Raw genomic sequence first — 17,902 nt, 5'->3', positions numbered from 1 at the left:
AACCCGCCTGCAATTCTGTATCAAAAGTCGCAGTTAGACCTGCAGATTTTAATGGGGAATTCTGCAGCTGCGGATTTGGCTGCGTCCTGCGATGTAATTCCATCCCGTGTGAAACGATTTTCTCACATGATTTCTGTGCATTACGAGATGCACAGAAATCACATTGGGAAAAAAACCATTACTTTAAAAGGGTCTATTTACACGTGCAGTTTTTCTCTCGCAGAGATGTGGCGAGATAGAAAAGTTGCAGCGTGTTCTGTTTTAGAATCGCCCATTCTTTTCTATGAGAGCAAAACACATCACACTTGCGTAAAAAAAATCACAAGCTGGCATGTGTGACATCGGTCTGCGTTTATCAGACTGATATGGCACTCGCCTGTGTAAATCCACCCTAAGGGCTTCTTCAGACGACCATATTTTAGCGCTGTTTTGTGCACAGAAGGTAAATGGTCTTCCCATCTAATGCTGTAAAAGTGGTTTCCCCCTTGGCCTATAAGAGGCTCTCGGAGGCTCCTTGTGTGTAGTGACCTCTTCTTCCGCTTGTGTGGAGCTTGTTGGCCACTAGACGCCTCTACGACGCAGAGAAGAGATTTCACCCCGTTACCGGAGTCTGAAAGAGGCTGCATTATTGAGATAGGAGAAGCTGGATGGTCGTATCAACTGGTGGATGCATGAAAGTGTTCTCAATATACCACCAGTAGGGGATCGTTTGATTGTCCAACAAGCACAAGCAGCTCCAACTGTTTCGTTGTCCATCATCCAGAGACAGGTGGCGCAATCATTACAGCCACCTGCGTCCGTTGGAACCATTTCCAGGCGTTAGCTGGAGGATATTTGCTCTCACGGCACCCAATACACGTACGGCCTTTGACACCCATCGTTGCCTCCGTTTGCAGTGGTGTCATGAACAACAAAACTGGACTGCTACAGAATGGAACCAGGTTGTCTTCAGTGACGAATCCAGGTTTAGAATGGATACAATTATCTGTACTCCAAGGAGGGATCAATATGTAAAGGAATAACAAATAGTGTAATAGATAGAAGTGGACTTACACGGTTTGGGGAACCCGTCTACATGCCAGGTCTCCACACCAAAGGTCCAAATAGGCCTCTAAGAGTAGTCACAAGCACCAATCCCCACCAGCAGGGAGGCGACAGTGGAGAAACCAAGGACATCAAACCTCGGTCATAGAAAGTAGGATTGAGAAGTAGAAAAAAGCTCCTGCGTTACTATGCATGCTTGTCACATTCATAATCAGTGGTTTTACTTACTTCGCTGAGGAGACTTGAGGTCCGCCAGGTCTCCCCTATATCCAGGTTCACAGATCAGCCAGTCATCAAGGGATGAAAAGGATGGCTTCTAGTGGTATATTAAGGAAATCAGGATAACATGCCAATTGGTAAGTGCCAATCATGTTATCTTAATATCCATCTACCATGTTCTATAAATTGTTCTGATGTGGATATGATAGCGCTTGAAAAAAAAGGCAAGTGGTAGCCTTCGAACCGCGTATTGTAGAATAAACCATTAGAAGCCATCCTTTCCATCCCTTGAGGACTGGCTGATCTGTGAACCTGGATATAGAGGAAACCTGGTGGACCTCAGGTCTCCCCTGCAAAGTAAGTAAAACCACTGATCAATCTGACATAGTAGCGCAGGAGGTTTTTTTCTACTTTTTGAATCCAGGTTTAGTTTGGGTGCTGACGACGGCCATGTTCGTGTCTGGAGACCTCGTGGTGAGCGCCTCAATCCTACCTTTGCTGTGGAGCGGCACACTGCCCCCTGCTGGTGTGATGGTCTGGGGGGCCATCGCATACGACAGTCAGTCACCCCTAGTAGTGGTACAAGGGACAATGACAGCTCAGCGATAAATTCAGGACGTCCTGCAGACACATGTGTTCCTCTCATGGTGGCTTCCAAGAGGCAGCAGGATGATGCTCGGCCGCACACACAAGGGGGTCACATGAAGCCCCCACATTGTCACACTTCCATGGCTGTACATCTCCGGTATGAACAAGGAGATGTACCATCAGCCTACATGGATGAAGGATTGTAGAAGCAAGCATTAGTCCTTATAAGCCGATTCAAGACTTGTTTAAGGTGTTCGAAGCGCGATTGACTTAGCCCATCAATTCTACCATGAAGCTATATGGGGACGCCTACAGAGCGCGCAGGTCGCCGCAGTAATACGGATGCCATAGCCAGCCATGACAATGTGTTTATTTGTATCCTCAGTCAGATAGCTTCTCGTTACATAATGGTTTTGTACACAGCGGACTACTTAACCTGATTTATATTGATCTCCATTGCTCTCGGTTATGCATACTTAATTCAGAGAGGTAATCAAATTGATTTTAAGACCCAGTTTTACAGATCATACCAACATAGAAATCCACATGGCTTCCCTAATGAAATGATATCACAAGTGCCGCGCGACATCCTTCCCTCGCTCGCCGTATCCATTGCAGGGCTATGGCTTCCTCTATTGTGTTCAATCCTGCCGACCCAGCACTTTCTGTACAGGGTGGGGGATGGGGAGGGGGTGTCACGTGTTTTCTTGTACACACGCTAAGCACACTGCTATGTTATCACTCACATGAAAACCAAAGAAGCCTCTGTCTTGAAGATGCTATGATTAATTACCCCTTACGGTAACCAAGCTAAATGCTTTACCGACGAGTGTTCCAGAATTCATGCATTTACTCATCCCCTCCCCCACCGGAGAATAAGCCGAAGGTACATAGGAAGTGTTTTCCAAATAATGGCTTCTATGCATAAGTGTCATCTGTTGGATACATGTATCTATATATCGCAAGGCATATAAAATGTTGATAGTTCCTGTATCTTTATAGAGTGTATATTTACTGTAGTATGACATAATATAGCATAAAGTAATATAGTTTAGTACAGTATAACATAATACGATATAATAGAGTATAGCGTAGCACAGCATAGTATAAAGTAATATAGTATAGCAGGAAAGCATAATATAGTGTGATATAATTTGTTATAGTATAGCATAAGATAAAATAATATAGTTTAGTACAGTATAGCACAATATGATATAATATGTAGCATAACATAAAATAATATAGTATAGCAGAACATGCAATATAACACAGGATAGCCTAGTATAATGTGATGTAATATGGAATAGCACAGCATTGTGTAATATGTTATAGTACAGCATAGTATAATAAGGTAATATAGTTTAGTACAGTATAGCACAATATGATATAGTATAGCATAGTGCAGCAAAGCATAAATTAATGTAGTACAGTATAGCATGTAATATAATGTAGTATAGTGTAGCAGAACATAAACTAATATGCTATACATCATATATGATATACTATACTATAGTATGGAATAGCAGAGCATAAATATAATATAGCATAGCATATCAAAGCATGTAATATAACATAACATAATGTGATATAATATAGCATAATGTAATATGATATAATACAGTTTAGCATAAAGTGCTGCAATTTAGTTTAGAGTAATATAACATGTAATACGGTACACTCTTTTTGTCAAAAACAATCCCTCCCCTAGAAGGAGTTGTCAGAATCCAGAGCAAAAGAATCATTTATTGTGGAAAACTTACTCCTTGAAGTGAGGCTCTAGTACCCTGTTGTACCGTTTCTAGCTTTGATACAAGACGTGATACGGGGGGGCATGGAGAATCTAGTACTGTTTTGTACCGCCTCTAGCTTGTATACAAGATGTGATACAGGCTGGCATGGAGACTCTAGTACCCTGTTGTGCCAACTCTAGCTTGGATACAAGATATGATACAGGCAGGCATGAAGGCTCTAGTATCATGTTGTACCACCTCTAGGTTCGATACAAAATGTGATGTGGAGGCTCTAGTACTCTGTTTTACTGCATCTACCTTGGATACAAAATGTGATCCAGGCAGGCATAAAAGCTCTAGTACCCTGTTGCACTGCCACTAGCTTGGATACAAGATGTGATGTGGGCAGGTATGGGGGATCTAGTACCCTGTTGGGCCACCTCTAGCTTGGATACAAGATGTGATGCGGGCAGACATCAAGGCTGTAGTACTCTGTTGGGCCTCGTCTTGCTTGGATGCAAGATGTTATACAGGCAGACATGGAGCCTCTAGTACCATGTTGTACTGCCTATAGCTTGGATATAATATGTGATATGGGCAGGTATGGAGGCTCTAGTACCCTGTTGAACCTCCTCTTGCTTGGATGCAAGAGGTGATGGGGCAGGCATGGAGGCTCCAGTATCCTGTTGGGCCAACTCTACCTTGGACACAAGGTGTAATACTGGCAGACATGGAGCTTCTAGTACCCTGTTGGACCTCCTCTTGCTTGGATGCAAGATGTGATACTGGCAGGCATGGAGGATCTAGCACCCTGTTGGGCCAACTCTACCTTGGATACAAGGTGTAATACTGGCGGGCATGGAGGCATATAGGTTTTGTATAGTATCCTGCACATATCGCTCCATATTTGCTGTAACTGAGCCTCTAGATCAGTGGTGGCGAACCTATGACACGTGTGCCAGAGGCGGCACGCAGAGCCTTCCCTGCTGGCACGCGCCACATCGGCCGCTCACCACTTGTGAATACCAGCAGGGGCCGCGGCTCCCCTGCCGGCATTCACAAACGGCACTGCTAGCCGCGCTGATCCCGGCACACACTGACTTCAGTCTGCAGCTGGAATCCCCCTCCCCCCTACCCCGACGTCTCCTACTACTTGGTTCCGCCGGGAGGGGGCGGTGTCCAGCAGCGTGTGTGTCAGAATGTGTTCCGGGAGCATATTAACACTTTCTTCCCCACTTCTGCAGCAATCAGCAATTCCCAGCAACCTGATTGGTTGCTTGGTTTGGCTGATTCACCAAACAACCAATCAGGTTGCTGGGAATTACCTATTGAGGCAGAAGTGGGGAAGAAAAAGTTAATATGCATGCCGGGACCATCGCTGACCAGAAGAGGAGCTGAGCTTACAGGAGGGGGGGGTAAGTATGTGGGTCTCGGGAGGCGCACTGTGGGGTGTCACTAATGCACGGGGGGGCCGCTGGGAGGGTGTCACTAATGCACTGGGGGGGCCGCTGAGGGGGTGTCCCTAATTCACTGGGGGGGCCGCTAGGGGGTGTCCCTAATGTACTGGGGGGCCGCTGGGGGGGGGTGTCACTACTGCACTGGGGGGCGTCTCTAATGCACTTGGGGGGCCGCTGGGGGGTGTCCCTAATACACTGGGGGCCACTGGGGGGTGTCCCTAATGCACTGGGGGCCGCTGGGGGGGGTCACTATTATCGCTGTGGGGTGGGGGACACGATTACCGCTAGGGCCGCTGTGGGGTGGGGGTCACTATCACCGCTGGAGCCACTGTGGGGTGGGGGTCACTATCACCGCTGGAGCCGCTGTGGGGTGGGGGTTACTATTATTGCTGGGTGGGGGTCACTATTATCGCTGGGGGTGCTGGGGGGTGTCACTATTACCGCTGGGGGTGGGGGTCACTATTACTGCTAAGGGCCGCTGTGCGGTGGGGGTCACTATTACCGCTGGGGCTGCTGGGGGGGTGTCACTATTACCGCTGGGGCTGCTGTGTGGTGGGGAATGTTTACATGTGGCGGACATGGGCAGGGCCGCTTCAAAATAGACAGCGTGCAGATTTTGACTACTTTTTGGATGCGGAAATGCTGCAGAATTTTCCACAGAAATTTCCCCTGAGGACATTCTGCAGTATTTCTGCATCCAAAAAGCAGTCAAAATCTGCACGCTGTCTATTTTGAAGCGGCCCTGTCCTTTTTAGAACGACGGGGGTAAAATCATATGTCGTGATAAGCCCCGCCCCCTGACGTATTGGCACTTTGCGATAAATAAGTGGGTTTTAGGTTGCAGTTTGGGCACTCGGTCTCTAAAAGGTTCGCCATCACTGCTCTAGATCATGTGAAGGCTGTAGAAGTTGGCATCCCAGATGGTCCCATACATGTTCTATTGACTATAAACTTGGCAGCTCGCAGGCCACAAAAATGTGGCAATGCTATTAGTGGCAAGTATTATCATTCTGAAAATGCCTCTTAAAAGCCACCATGAGAGGAACACTTGTGGCTGCAGGATGTCCTGAACATATCACTGAGCTCGCATTGTCCCTCATACCACTACTAGGGGTGACCCGACTGTCCTATACGATAGACCACCAGACCATCACGCCAGCAGAGGGGGCCGTATGCCGCTCCATAGCAAAGGCAGGATTGAGGTGCTCATCTCTAGGTCTCCAGACATGGACACGGCCGTCGTCAGTGACAAAATGAAACCTACAGAGGTAACGGTGGGTGTAATGTGCATCATGAGAAAAAGTGTCCTTCAGCCAAGCATCTGGAAATGGTTCTGACAGACACAGGGGTGTAACAATGTAACCACCTGTCTCTGGATGGCGGACAGCGAAACAGTTGGAGCTACTCGTGCTTGTTGGACGATCAGACGATCCTCTCTACTGGTGGTCTGTCGAGGGCATCCTGAGCTCATTTTTCTTGTGTGTGTGTCCTCACACATCCACTGGTCCCAACACCCCCTAACAGTCTGGGCAGAGCGGCCGGTGGGGGACAATTCATCAATACGACTGTCCAGCTTCTCACATCCCAATAATGTGCCCCTCTCAGACTCTGGTAACGGGGTGAAATCTCTTCTCTGCATTGTAGAGGTGTCTAGTGGCCAACAAGCTCTACGTAAGCGAAAGAAGAGGTCATCACACTCAAGGAGCCTCTTTATAGGCCAAGGGGGGACCAATTAAAGCCTCAGGTGGCAAGACCGTTCGTCTAATCACTGTGTGTTATTTCAGTGTTCAAGCAAATGGGGCTGAGTTGTAATTCCAGGCACAGCTAATGGGCCAGGTGAGGCGCTGTTAATGCAACAAAAGCAGTCTTGTTTTTGTAATTCCATACAAACCCTATGCAGTACATATGGAACTAGATATTAACATTGATTTTTTTTAACAGCATGATATGAGGGGATGACTGAAGGGTTTGAAACAACAGGAAATTTGGGGATTTTGGGGCAAGGGCCTGAGAATAAAAATATGGTTCTTTATATTTTTGGTGTATGACGTATAAACTTGTGTATTATTATCACCATGAGATCTCAGCTTTATTTATGGATATTTTATCCCAATAGCAAAAAGTGCCAAAATCCTGGATAAGAGATCCTTTTACTGTAGGGACGGATGACCTACAAGGCCCTTGTGCGGTAATAGTAGGTGCACATCCTATATGTTAGACTGCTGACGTGGTCACTTTACATTTAGCTGTGAAAGGTTTAAGCTATCATGGTATTTTAAAGAGACCCCCGCAGCCTTGAGAGCATGTGCACCACAATGAAGCTATAGTGATTTATTAATAGTAATGGGTGCTCACCGGCCAGCTCTTCCTGGAAGCTGAATGCAATTATCGAGGACTTTCCATATATATGTCTGTTAGCAAACATGGTGCAACATTTCCACCCAACTCTTATCCCTTTACCTGTCAACTTATAGCCATAAATCAATGTAGTCAACTAAGAAGTGAGCTCCATCCTTCGGCTCAAGTCAACTGAGATGATATATCAGGCCGAGAAGACGCCTACACTGTTGGCAAAATAATCTCATTAGGGTCCTTTTTTTGTTTCTATAGTAGAACCATTAAACCTCAACAAGTTGCTATAAAATTGAGGCAATCTATTGTTCCGTGTTATCAGCTATTTCAGTTGGAACTCTTCAATGGGAGGTCCCATAAAGTTGCCAACACATATGATCACTACTGATCAAACTACTGGGATCCCTATTCATGAGAGCTTACTGTCCATCATACACTACTATCCTACCAAAAGTTAGCAAGAATCAGAAATAGTGTTTATTTCGATTTGTTAATACTTAGTGGGGCTCCTTTGGCCTTAATGACACTGGATACTCTCCGTGGCATACTTTCTACTAACATCTGATACAGTTCAGGTGATATTTCCCTGTATTCACCCTTTAGACGTCTGGAGAGCTCTCTCAAAGAACATGGATGCTGTACATATTTCCTGGCAAAACGTTCCAGTTCGTCCAAAAGATGTCCAGTAGGGTTCAGGTCGGGACTCTGTGTAGCCGGTCCAATAGTGGAACATCCAAATCCTCAAACCAACAGCTTTGGATCAGTGACAAGGCGCGTTCTCTTATTGGAAGTATGGCTGACCTTCCCCAGAGTATTACCACATTGTCGGCAGCACATTATGATTTAGAATGTCAGGTTACACAGTGTTCATGGTTCTTGTCACTACAATCAACGGACCGAGTCCATGCTATGTAACACATCCCCAGACTATAATACTTTTGGTAGGATAGTGTAGTGAATGGGAAATACAGAAACAGATAAGGGTCACTACATATCTCACAGATGTTTTGCATACAGCTAATGGATAAACTAGGTTAGTAGCTTGCATACACACTAAATGTATCCATTGGCCCCCCTGCATCTAGCGTCTACTAGATGAGTGTCGGTGGGCCGGTATGCATTACTGTACTGTTTTTTCTATGTGCAGGAAAGCATAGTCTGCTAAACGTTTCTATGCAGAGGGGCACAAGACAATAAAATGCATGTTACCCGGTATATGCTTTATACTATGAGAGTCAATAGCCAACTTATGCAATTGATTGTCTAATAATCAGAGGTATGCGTTTGGAAATAGTCCCAACTTATACCCTTGACAGAAACAAAAAAACGAGATGTCAGCAGAGCTTTAGACCACCGAATAAAGGTGGTCACTGAAAGATGATTGCTGAAAAATCGCTCAAACTACAGTTTGAGTGACAATTGTGAGCGATCATCTTTGCATAACTCTTAAGTAGCTAATTAGCTACTAAAAGAGTTAAATGCAGGTGGAGCAGGACACTGCTGATAATTCAGAGAACAAAGCAGCTGTTTTGTATATGCAAACAGCTGCTTTGTTCTCGAAGCTTGAAACTGGTATCCCGCTGAGCTGATAGCTCCAAGAAACAGCAGGAGCGCTGACAGCTGCATTGTTCTTGGAGCATTCAGCTGGTATCCTGCTGAGAAGTCCCAGCAGGATATGGGCTGAAAGAATGCTATCAGTGCTGTCTGCTGAGAAAATCATCAGTGATTTCTAGCTTGCTAGAAATCAGCGATGAACGAATAGTGCACGAACAGTGCATGATTGCCACGCGTTTAGACAGAACAATTATGGCTTTTGAGCGATAATCGTTGTGTCTAAATGGGCCTTAGGAGTTCATGCATATGGCAAAGATGTTAGCACAGACCCTAATTAATGTCACGTTGAGTCCCTAGAAACGTACCCCCAGACCTGTAGTAGTCCCTCTGTGAGGTCTTGGATTCTCCTCCAAGGGAGAATACCTCTGTAATATGATAAGCAATGCCACATTTAAAATTGGAGGTACGGCATGGGCCTGTAGAAGAGCATGGGTGCCCTAATACACATGCATACAACACAGATTTGTAGGCCTAACAGTCTTTGGTGGGAAAATATATTATATAATGTCATATCTGGTTAAAGCCTCATTTTTGGCAGGATTGTTATTCTGGAAACATTTCTGGACTGAGCTTGAAGGCATTACCAAAAGACACATATTTATTCAAATGGTTTCGGGGACATCGGTGCTGACACCTCTACTTCCATCCGGTTCCAACAGTGGATCATGTGGTATCAAGCTTCTTCTCCCCTCCTCTCATTGGTGATGTCATTCAGGGGGCTGGCTCTTCAACTCATCTCCATAATTAAGCCAGCGCCCTTGAGAAGAAACTTGATACCAAATAACCTGATGTCAGAACTGAGATTTAAACAGAGGTGTCGGCACTGCTGAACTCAAACTGGATTCATGTAAGTATGTGTCTTCAGATGTAATCCTATTAAATGGGTTTGTCCAGAACTGGAAAAAAAGGGTCTGCTGTTTTTCCAGAAACAGCACCACATTTGTGCATAGGCTGTGTCTGGTATTGCAGGTCAGCTCCATTTATTCAAATGCAGACGAGATGAAATACCAGACAAAACCCATAAACAGACAGACACTCTTTCTGATAAAGCAGCAGACCCTTTTATCTAACTCTGGACAAACCTCTTTAAAATGTCCCACAATTTGGGTTTTCAATGTCATGAAGTATATGCTATATACTAATATGCAGTATTTATACACACACGTGGCCCTAATGATATCGGATACTCTCTGTCGCATACCTTCTACTGATGTCTGATACACTTCAGTTAGTATTTCCCTGCATTCGTTCTGCAAATGTCTGGCAAGTTCTCTCATATTTCCTGACTCGATGTGCCAGTTCAACACAAAGATGTTCAGTAGGGTTCAGGTCAGATTCTGTGCAGCCAGTCCATTTGTGGAACATCCATATCCTCAAACCAAAGTGTAACAGCGTTGATGTGTGACAAGGCACGTTGCCTTTTTGTAAGTATGGCTGACCATTCCCAGAGTATTGCCACATTGTCGGCAGCACATTATTGTCTATAATGTCAGGTTCACCTCCATGTTCATGGTTCTTGTCACTACAACCAACGGACCGAGACCATGTCACGTAAAACATCCCCAGAGCATAACAGATCCTCCGCCGTACTTACCTGTTGGCACAACACACTCAGACAATAGATGTTTCCCACCACACCAAGATACCTCCATCTGATCTGAAGATGGAATATTGTGATTTGTCACTCAATAGAACATTCTTCCATTGCTCAACTATCCAATGATGATGCATTTGTATCATTGTAAACCAGCTGATGCATCTTTGAGAGAAGTTGCCAGACGTTTGCAGGATGACTGGAGGGAAATACCACCCTTGGTGTATCAAATGTTAGTACAAAGTGCGCAGAGAGTATCTGATGTCATTAGTGCCAAACGAGCCCCACTAAGTTTCAACATATTGAAATAAATACTATTTTTGATTCCTGCTCGGGTTTCCATTACTTTTGATAGGATAGTGTATATAATAACATATAGATACCGGTATCTGTTGCCCCTCCAGAGCATCTGTACTGGTTTTTGGCTGACAGTAAAGTGTAGACAGAACCAGCTGATTTAATTGATTACAGATTATTATTGCCATCAGCTGATGCCCAAAATTTCCACATTTCCCCGAGCCTTGCTCTAGATTGTAAATACTATGTCATATATTCACATTAATATAAGTTTTAATGCTATTTCTTTTCTTTCCATATTTATACTTGATGTTACTGCGCAGCTCCAGAATTCTCCAGTTTCATGAAATCCTGTAAGTGCTTGTTCTTATACTATCAGGCTTTTGTATTATGTTTTGTATGGGACATGACTGGCATCACTCTGCTTTAGCAGATCGTTAGTCACGTTTATTGCCAGTGGCTGGGTATGCAAATGAGATGCCTGTCAGCTCCTCATTAGCCAATCTCCAGCAAGCTGTTAGGCGTGGGTGGAACCTATCTTCCTCTTGATTATTTTATTTAAAGTCAATAGAAAGTTGGGTTAGAGCCTCCGGGTATATTCATATGAGATGGCATCATGTAGCAGTGAATCGTATTATTACTGTGTGACCACAAATGTATCTATGGCCTTGCAGCGGTGCTGTAACGGTGTGGTTCTCTGCTGCACCATACTGCCCCTTATGAATATACTCTCAATGTCCATATAATGGCTGCAATTAGTGGATGTCACCCAACACATGTTACCAGCATAGAGGACCAATACAATGAGGAGAACTGTTTATATCTTTGGAGGGGGGGGGGGGGGGGTCCTTTAATTGTTCACTGATTGTGACTGTGTTGTCATTATTAGGAAATGTTGGCAGCCAGAGATTCTCATTTTACTGCAAAGTTTGGCTTTTAAGGACATAAAAGAGTCCATTAGTCATTGGATCTCTTTGGTCTATATATATGCCTGCTTTATATAACATATACTTTTAGCACCAGAGATCCACTAACAGCCATAAAGAGCATTTCTAAGAGGCTAAAAGCTCTGCCTTCCCCATATTCCAGCTGAATTACTGAAATGCCTGATAAAAATAAACTGCCGTAGTTTAGCACAGCAGTAAAAGCAGGATCCCGCTTCGGTACGCTTTTTTCAATGTGCGTTGCATTAAAAATATTTGAATCAGATGGTTGTGTTCACCTTTCTACACATTTTTCATTGCTACAATGCATCTAAAGTATTAAAAAATGAAGCTATGTTGCATGCAGGCTTGATTAAAAATACTCTACCGTTTTAGTGTATACAGCTCCTATGCAGACCTATCTGTCTCCATGGTTTCAGACTACAAACAAAACTTGTGTAGTCTGATCCTGCACTCATGTTACTCTGCTCTTGCTGTCCCCTTCTAGGAGAGAAGGTAGATGGAAGGGAGTAACACATGACTACATGGAAAGCCAAAGGTTTGCATAGGAGCTAGGAAATTCTAATCCAGACTGTCAAGACTATCATACTCATTGATAGTGGTCAGTCTTTGGTTGCCTATTGGTGGTCTGTATTCAGTCCATGGTGAGATGAATGAATTGAACCAATGGGCAAGTGACCTCTTCACCTAATGGCCTGTGGTACAAAGTGATTTTCCCTAGTGAACTGGTAGTATGGTATTTTGTTTATGGTGTCTTAGTGTTTTTATCCCTAATTCTTGATGTCTTTTGGTCACCTTATACGAGACAGCTTTTACAAGCCATTTACCTACTTGGAGAGTAAAAATTAGCAGAGATGGTCTTTGGTAAAAACCTGTCCCATGGGGCAAAGAAATGGAAATATTTTTGTGATGTAATAGTTGTTATGGTGTTTTGTGCTTGTTATATCCAGTGTACAAGTGTTTGTATAGCGTACAATCAATATACTTTCATCAAAAAGAGCACTTGAGGAGTGCCGCTTCTCATTGAAGAGACCCGGCTGGTAGGACGTGTTACAGGCATGGGAAAAAGTATGCAAATTAGCTCTCCTCCATAAGGAAGAAAACTGTCTTCCTAGCGTCACCCTACAAGTCGGTGAAACAGCTGTATAAAGATGAGGGTCTCTCCTTTGGACACTGGCTTGGCTAAGATGCCTAGCTGTGTTTCAAGGTTCTATTGGTCAGAGATTGACTTATAGGGTAGCTACCTAAATTAATTGGCACTAGAAAGACTATTTTCTTCCCTCTAGAAGAAACGTTAGGTAATTTGTATATTCAAGGCGAGGGCAATTTCCAAATGCTTCCAAGGGAGACTTGGCTCCAATTAGTTATCCAATTGAAATGTGCAGATTACTGTCTATATACTTGGACATCACTAATGGAAGTGTCTGATACCATCATTTATCTGGTGTAGGGAGATTCAATTAAAGGGGTTGTCCATCCACTTAAAATAAAAAAGAAATGCTTAAAGTGCTTTAAAATAATACAAGAAAGAATACTCAATCGCTCAGTCTGATGCCTCCTGGGGTTCCTCACTGGTCTTTGTACTTCCTGGTTTCTGTTGACACAGACATGTGACCACTGCACCCAATCACTAATCACACTGCTACAGCCACTGATTGTCTACAGTAATCACATGTTTATAAAAACAGGGACCAGAACAGCCAATGATTGGCTGCAGCAGTCACATATGTGTGTCAGCAGAAACCGGTGGAGGATTCCGGTACGCATCAGAACAAAAGTGGCAGAAGATCGGTAAAATGAGTATTACTTCTTTCATGATTTCAAAGCAGTCTTAGCTTTTTTTTAAAACAACCCCTTGCAGATCACAGCAGTTCTTAGAGGATATCAGACATCAGAAACATGAAAATCACCTCAAAATCCTCATTATCAAAAACAGTTTATTGGTAACTTTTAGGAGCATTTGTATAATCAATAGCACTTTGTGATCAAAGATGGGAAATTTTTGGCGCAGTGGGGAAAAAAACGTTTATAGAATATTTTAGTTTTTTATTCAACAAAAACATTATTGATTGTACTGATTACTTCTAAAACAGTTTTGTATTGATTGTTTTTTTTTCAATACATTAGGTATTCCATAAGTTACTTGGTATTTCAATATGGCCTTTGAGTTGAAATCTCTAGAATGAGTGTCTGATATCTCAGCTCTACATATTACAAATGTCCAAAATGTTTGCGCTTACACTATTTAAATGAGCCCATGTTAAAATAGCCCAGAATTATTCTACATCTTAAGGCCTTAGTCAGACGGGCGTTTTTTTGCGCGATTTGCGCATGCGCATGCGTCCGGCGATTTTTTAAAACCATTGCTTTGCAATGGTATCGGACACATGAGCGCTTTTTATGCGCTCGTCCGATAAATTATAGAACAGAAATCGCAGATCGCACCTATCTGCGATCTGCGATTCCTGTTCTCTTCTCTATATGCGCTCAATGGGGCCGGCGGCAGCAGCGCCGACCCCATTGAGAACATATAGAAGACAAATCCTTCTTCTCTGCCACAGCTGTAACAGCTGTGGCAGAGAAGAACGATGTTTGCCCATTGAATTCAATGGAGCCAGCAATACAGCAGGTTCCACTGAAAGCAATGGGCTGCCGGCGTGCGCGGGATGAATTGTCGGGAAGGGCTTAAATATATAAGGCTTTCCCTGCAATTCATCCAGAAAAGTGTTAAAATAAAAAAAATATATATACTCACCCTCTCCCGGCAGCCGGAGTTCCGCGCGGCCGGCCTGCAGTGGGTGTGAAGGGGGTGTGAGTCAGACCTGCCCCCTGATTGGCTCAGCGGCTGTATTGCCGGCTCCATTGAATGCAATGCGCTGGACAGCTCCAGCCCGTTTCTAATGAAACGCGGCTAGGAGCAGATTTTCGGGCGATTTTCGGGCACCGGTCACGCGATTTGCGGATGCACATCCGTCATGCGATCCGCAAATCGCGCGAAAAAACGCCCGTCTGACTAAGGCCTAAGGAGTTATAATTAGAGATAAGCGAGCATATTCAATAAGGCAAACTACTCGAGCGAGTAGTGCCTTATTCGAGTACCTGCCTGCTTGTCTCTAAAGATTTGGGTGCTGGCAGGGGGCAAGGAGCGGCGGGGGAGAGCGGGGAGGAACAGAGGGGAGATCTCTCTGCACCCCCCTGCTCACCGCCGCAACTCACCTGTCACCCATGCCTGCAGCCAAATCTTTAGAGACGAGCGGGCAGGTACTTGAATAAGGCACTACTCGCTCCAGTAGTTTGCCTTATTGAGTATGCTCGCTCATCTCTAGTTATAATATATACAGTATTATGACCAATATCCTCTATGGGAAATGTGAATTTTACCCCAAATTCTTATCATTCTAAGCTCTCAATATTCCGTACGTGTACTTACAATGCAGTTTTAGTTATTACTCAGCCCAGTGATTACTGTCAGCTTAATACTTTGTTGTTTTTTTTCTCCTTCTCAAAGCATGTAAACGCAAAGAGCAAGAACCGAACAAAGACAGAAACAACACACAGAAGAAATCCCGCCTAGTTTTCACAGATCTCCAACGAAGAACACTTTTTGCCATCTTTAAAGAAAACAAGCGCCCGTCCAAAGAAATGCAAATCACTATTTCCCAGCAGTTGGGCTTGGAACTCACTACAGTCAGTAACTTCTTCATGAATGCCAGGAGGCGGAGCTTGGAAAAATGGCAGGACGATTTAAGTACAGGGGGAAGTTCATCAAACTCCAGCACTTGTACCAAAGCATGAGGGGGATAATGGCTTCTTAGTGGGCACAACTCAATTCTAACCCAAAAAAAAAGAGAAAAAAGGATATATATAATATATTTTTGTTGTTATTGGTGGGGCCATTCACTGGTGACAATCTGATTCTTCGTGAAAAATTCTACTGGGCTCAAGTGGGAAAAACAAAAAGCTTATTAGTAGGCCTCATCTGCCATTGGGAACCATGGAGGTGGTAAGAAGAGTCCACCGGGTCAGCAAAGTAATTCTCGACATTTTCCAAGTAGTCCACATCTTGACATTGATTGGAAACCCCAAATAATACTCAAGTCATTACAACACGTCACATGCTCGACAGACCATGGCGTCAGGTTTAACATGTAAGCCAGCAAAACACAATAACTCGTTTCATCCAATTCTATCCATAGCACAAGAGTTCTACAAAAACATCTCTTCTTTTCATCTTACACAAAGGCCATAATTGAGCACAATGTCAAAAATCCAAAGACTTATTTTTAATGTTTTTCATTTATTTTTTTAAGCTTATTTTCTAATGTTTTCATCTATTTTACAGCCGTATTATTTTCAGGCAATTCTCTCAAACCTCACAAGTACAATTGTAAAAGTACAGTGTTAAGCACAAAAGGACGTTCATTTATAGAGATACAAGAAACAATCACTGGCTCTTGTTCTATTTCCTTACTACAGTACATAATCTTTAATAATCCATGGTTTATGCATTTTTTTAAGGATACAATAGTTACTCAGGAGACACCTTAACTGCACAGTAGATCACCAGACATATTGTTTACTTTTTTATTATTCTTTTTTTCCTTTTTTTACTTTCTGCCGTTTCATCATGACACTTTAGCGATCTTTATTTCTATCTATGTAACGGAGATGGGTAGCTACAAGAAAAAATATCTGCATTTCAATTCTTTTTTTTTTCAGTACTTAGATTGTGTCAGGTCTTAGTTCAGTGCCACCAAAATAGTCTTTCATTTATCTATTTCTTTCATTCTATCTGGAGAAGAAGGTACCGTACACACCAAAGAACCAAAAACACAACAAACCAAAGAAAAAGTAAAACCAAAAGTTTTACAGCCTAAACGTACTGTGATTACTTCAGAAAACCAGATAGCTTACAACTCTCCAGTATATGTTCCTTCTTTTTTTTTTCTTTTTGGAAGTTTACTCTACAGAAAACCAAAAATATACAATGTCTCTTTTGGGCACTCAGCCTTTCCCGTTTCATAGACATTCTTCAAAATCAAATCTAATATTTTGTGTTGACGTTTTACCAGTGGATGGCCCTCTCCTTGAAAACTCGAGTCTGTGTTCCAAAGCAAAAGCCAAAGGCTATAATGTTCCTTTAAAGACACTTGAGACTGTTTTTTTATGTACTACTTAATCGAAACCAAAGAAACTTTTTTCTGCACCTAATTCTTCTGAAACAAAACTGTTCCATCGAAAGAAAGGAAGCACGTCAGGAAAAGTATCAACACACTGTGTTTGGATAGACCTCTTACACACCTTAGGAAGCAGATCTCTGAAATAAGGGTTTACAAGGGTTGGAAGGAAAAATGCGACCAAGAAAAGAAAATCTACACTATGTGCTCGCTGCTTCATCTAACAACTTAGTCCTCTTAAAGTTGAAGATTGTCTTTATTTTGTGCCTATGCAGTTTTTTCAAAGAACAAGGAATTGACCGACATGAACCTCAACAGCTGCAATACCAAAGATGAGTTCTCACAACTTTTTGTTTTCAGTTCATAATTGTCTTCTTGCATGGCTACATGGCTTCAAGTGCCACTAGTAAGCTTTGTTAGTGATACTTTTGTCTTTTTTGAACAAAGAAAAAGAAAATGGTTTATTTTACACCACACACTGTATATTACCGCTTGGAATAACTCATGACAACAGATTTAAGGCCTAAGATGTTGGGATAGTTGTTAAAGGGATGGGCTTTGTCTAAACACAACTTCTATAAACACAATGATGGCAGCTGTTTTGTTCCTAGGTTAATAATGTACTTACTAATCCCGGGTAAAGTCCATGTGGTCAACGGATTCTGGCCATTTTATAGGCTGAGGAATGTTTAACCCATGGCTTGTCCGTTAGTAATTCAGGGTGGGTGTGTAACATTGTATTTAATCTAGCACTAAAATTGATCATTTACTTGCTTAATGGTTTAAATTTGCATTAGGATAAGGTCTGATTTATAAACTGAACCTACAAAAGAAAATTTTTAAAAAATTGTTATGGTATTTACACAAAAATCATTTCAGTTTCTTA

General features: G+C 43.0%; 1 protein-coding gene across 1 annotated transcript in view; it reads left to right on the top strand.

Annotated features, from left to right (window-relative positions):
• The window catches only part of ONECUT2 (one cut homeobox 2), a 61,073-nt gene extending 45,439 nt beyond the window's left edge, over positions 1 to 15,634 (top strand). The window contains exon 2 of the mRNA XM_066601834.1: positions 15,348 to 15,634. Coding sequence (XP_066457931.1) covers positions 15,348 to 15,634 — 287 coding nt within the window. The remainder of the gene's footprint in view (positions 1 to 15,347) is intronic.
• The last annotated feature ends 2,268 nt before the right edge of the window (positions 15,635 to 17,902 follow it).

The sequence above is a fragment of the Eleutherodactylus coqui genome, chromosome 5, assembly GCF_035609145.1.
Source record: "Eleutherodactylus coqui strain aEleCoq1 chromosome 5, aEleCoq1.hap1, whole genome shotgun sequence".
NCBI classification, from domain to species: domain Eukaryota; kingdom Metazoa; phylum Chordata; class Amphibia; order Anura; family Eleutherodactylidae; genus Eleutherodactylus; species Eleutherodactylus coqui.
This window is presented reverse-complemented; position numbering and strand designations above follow the sequence as displayed.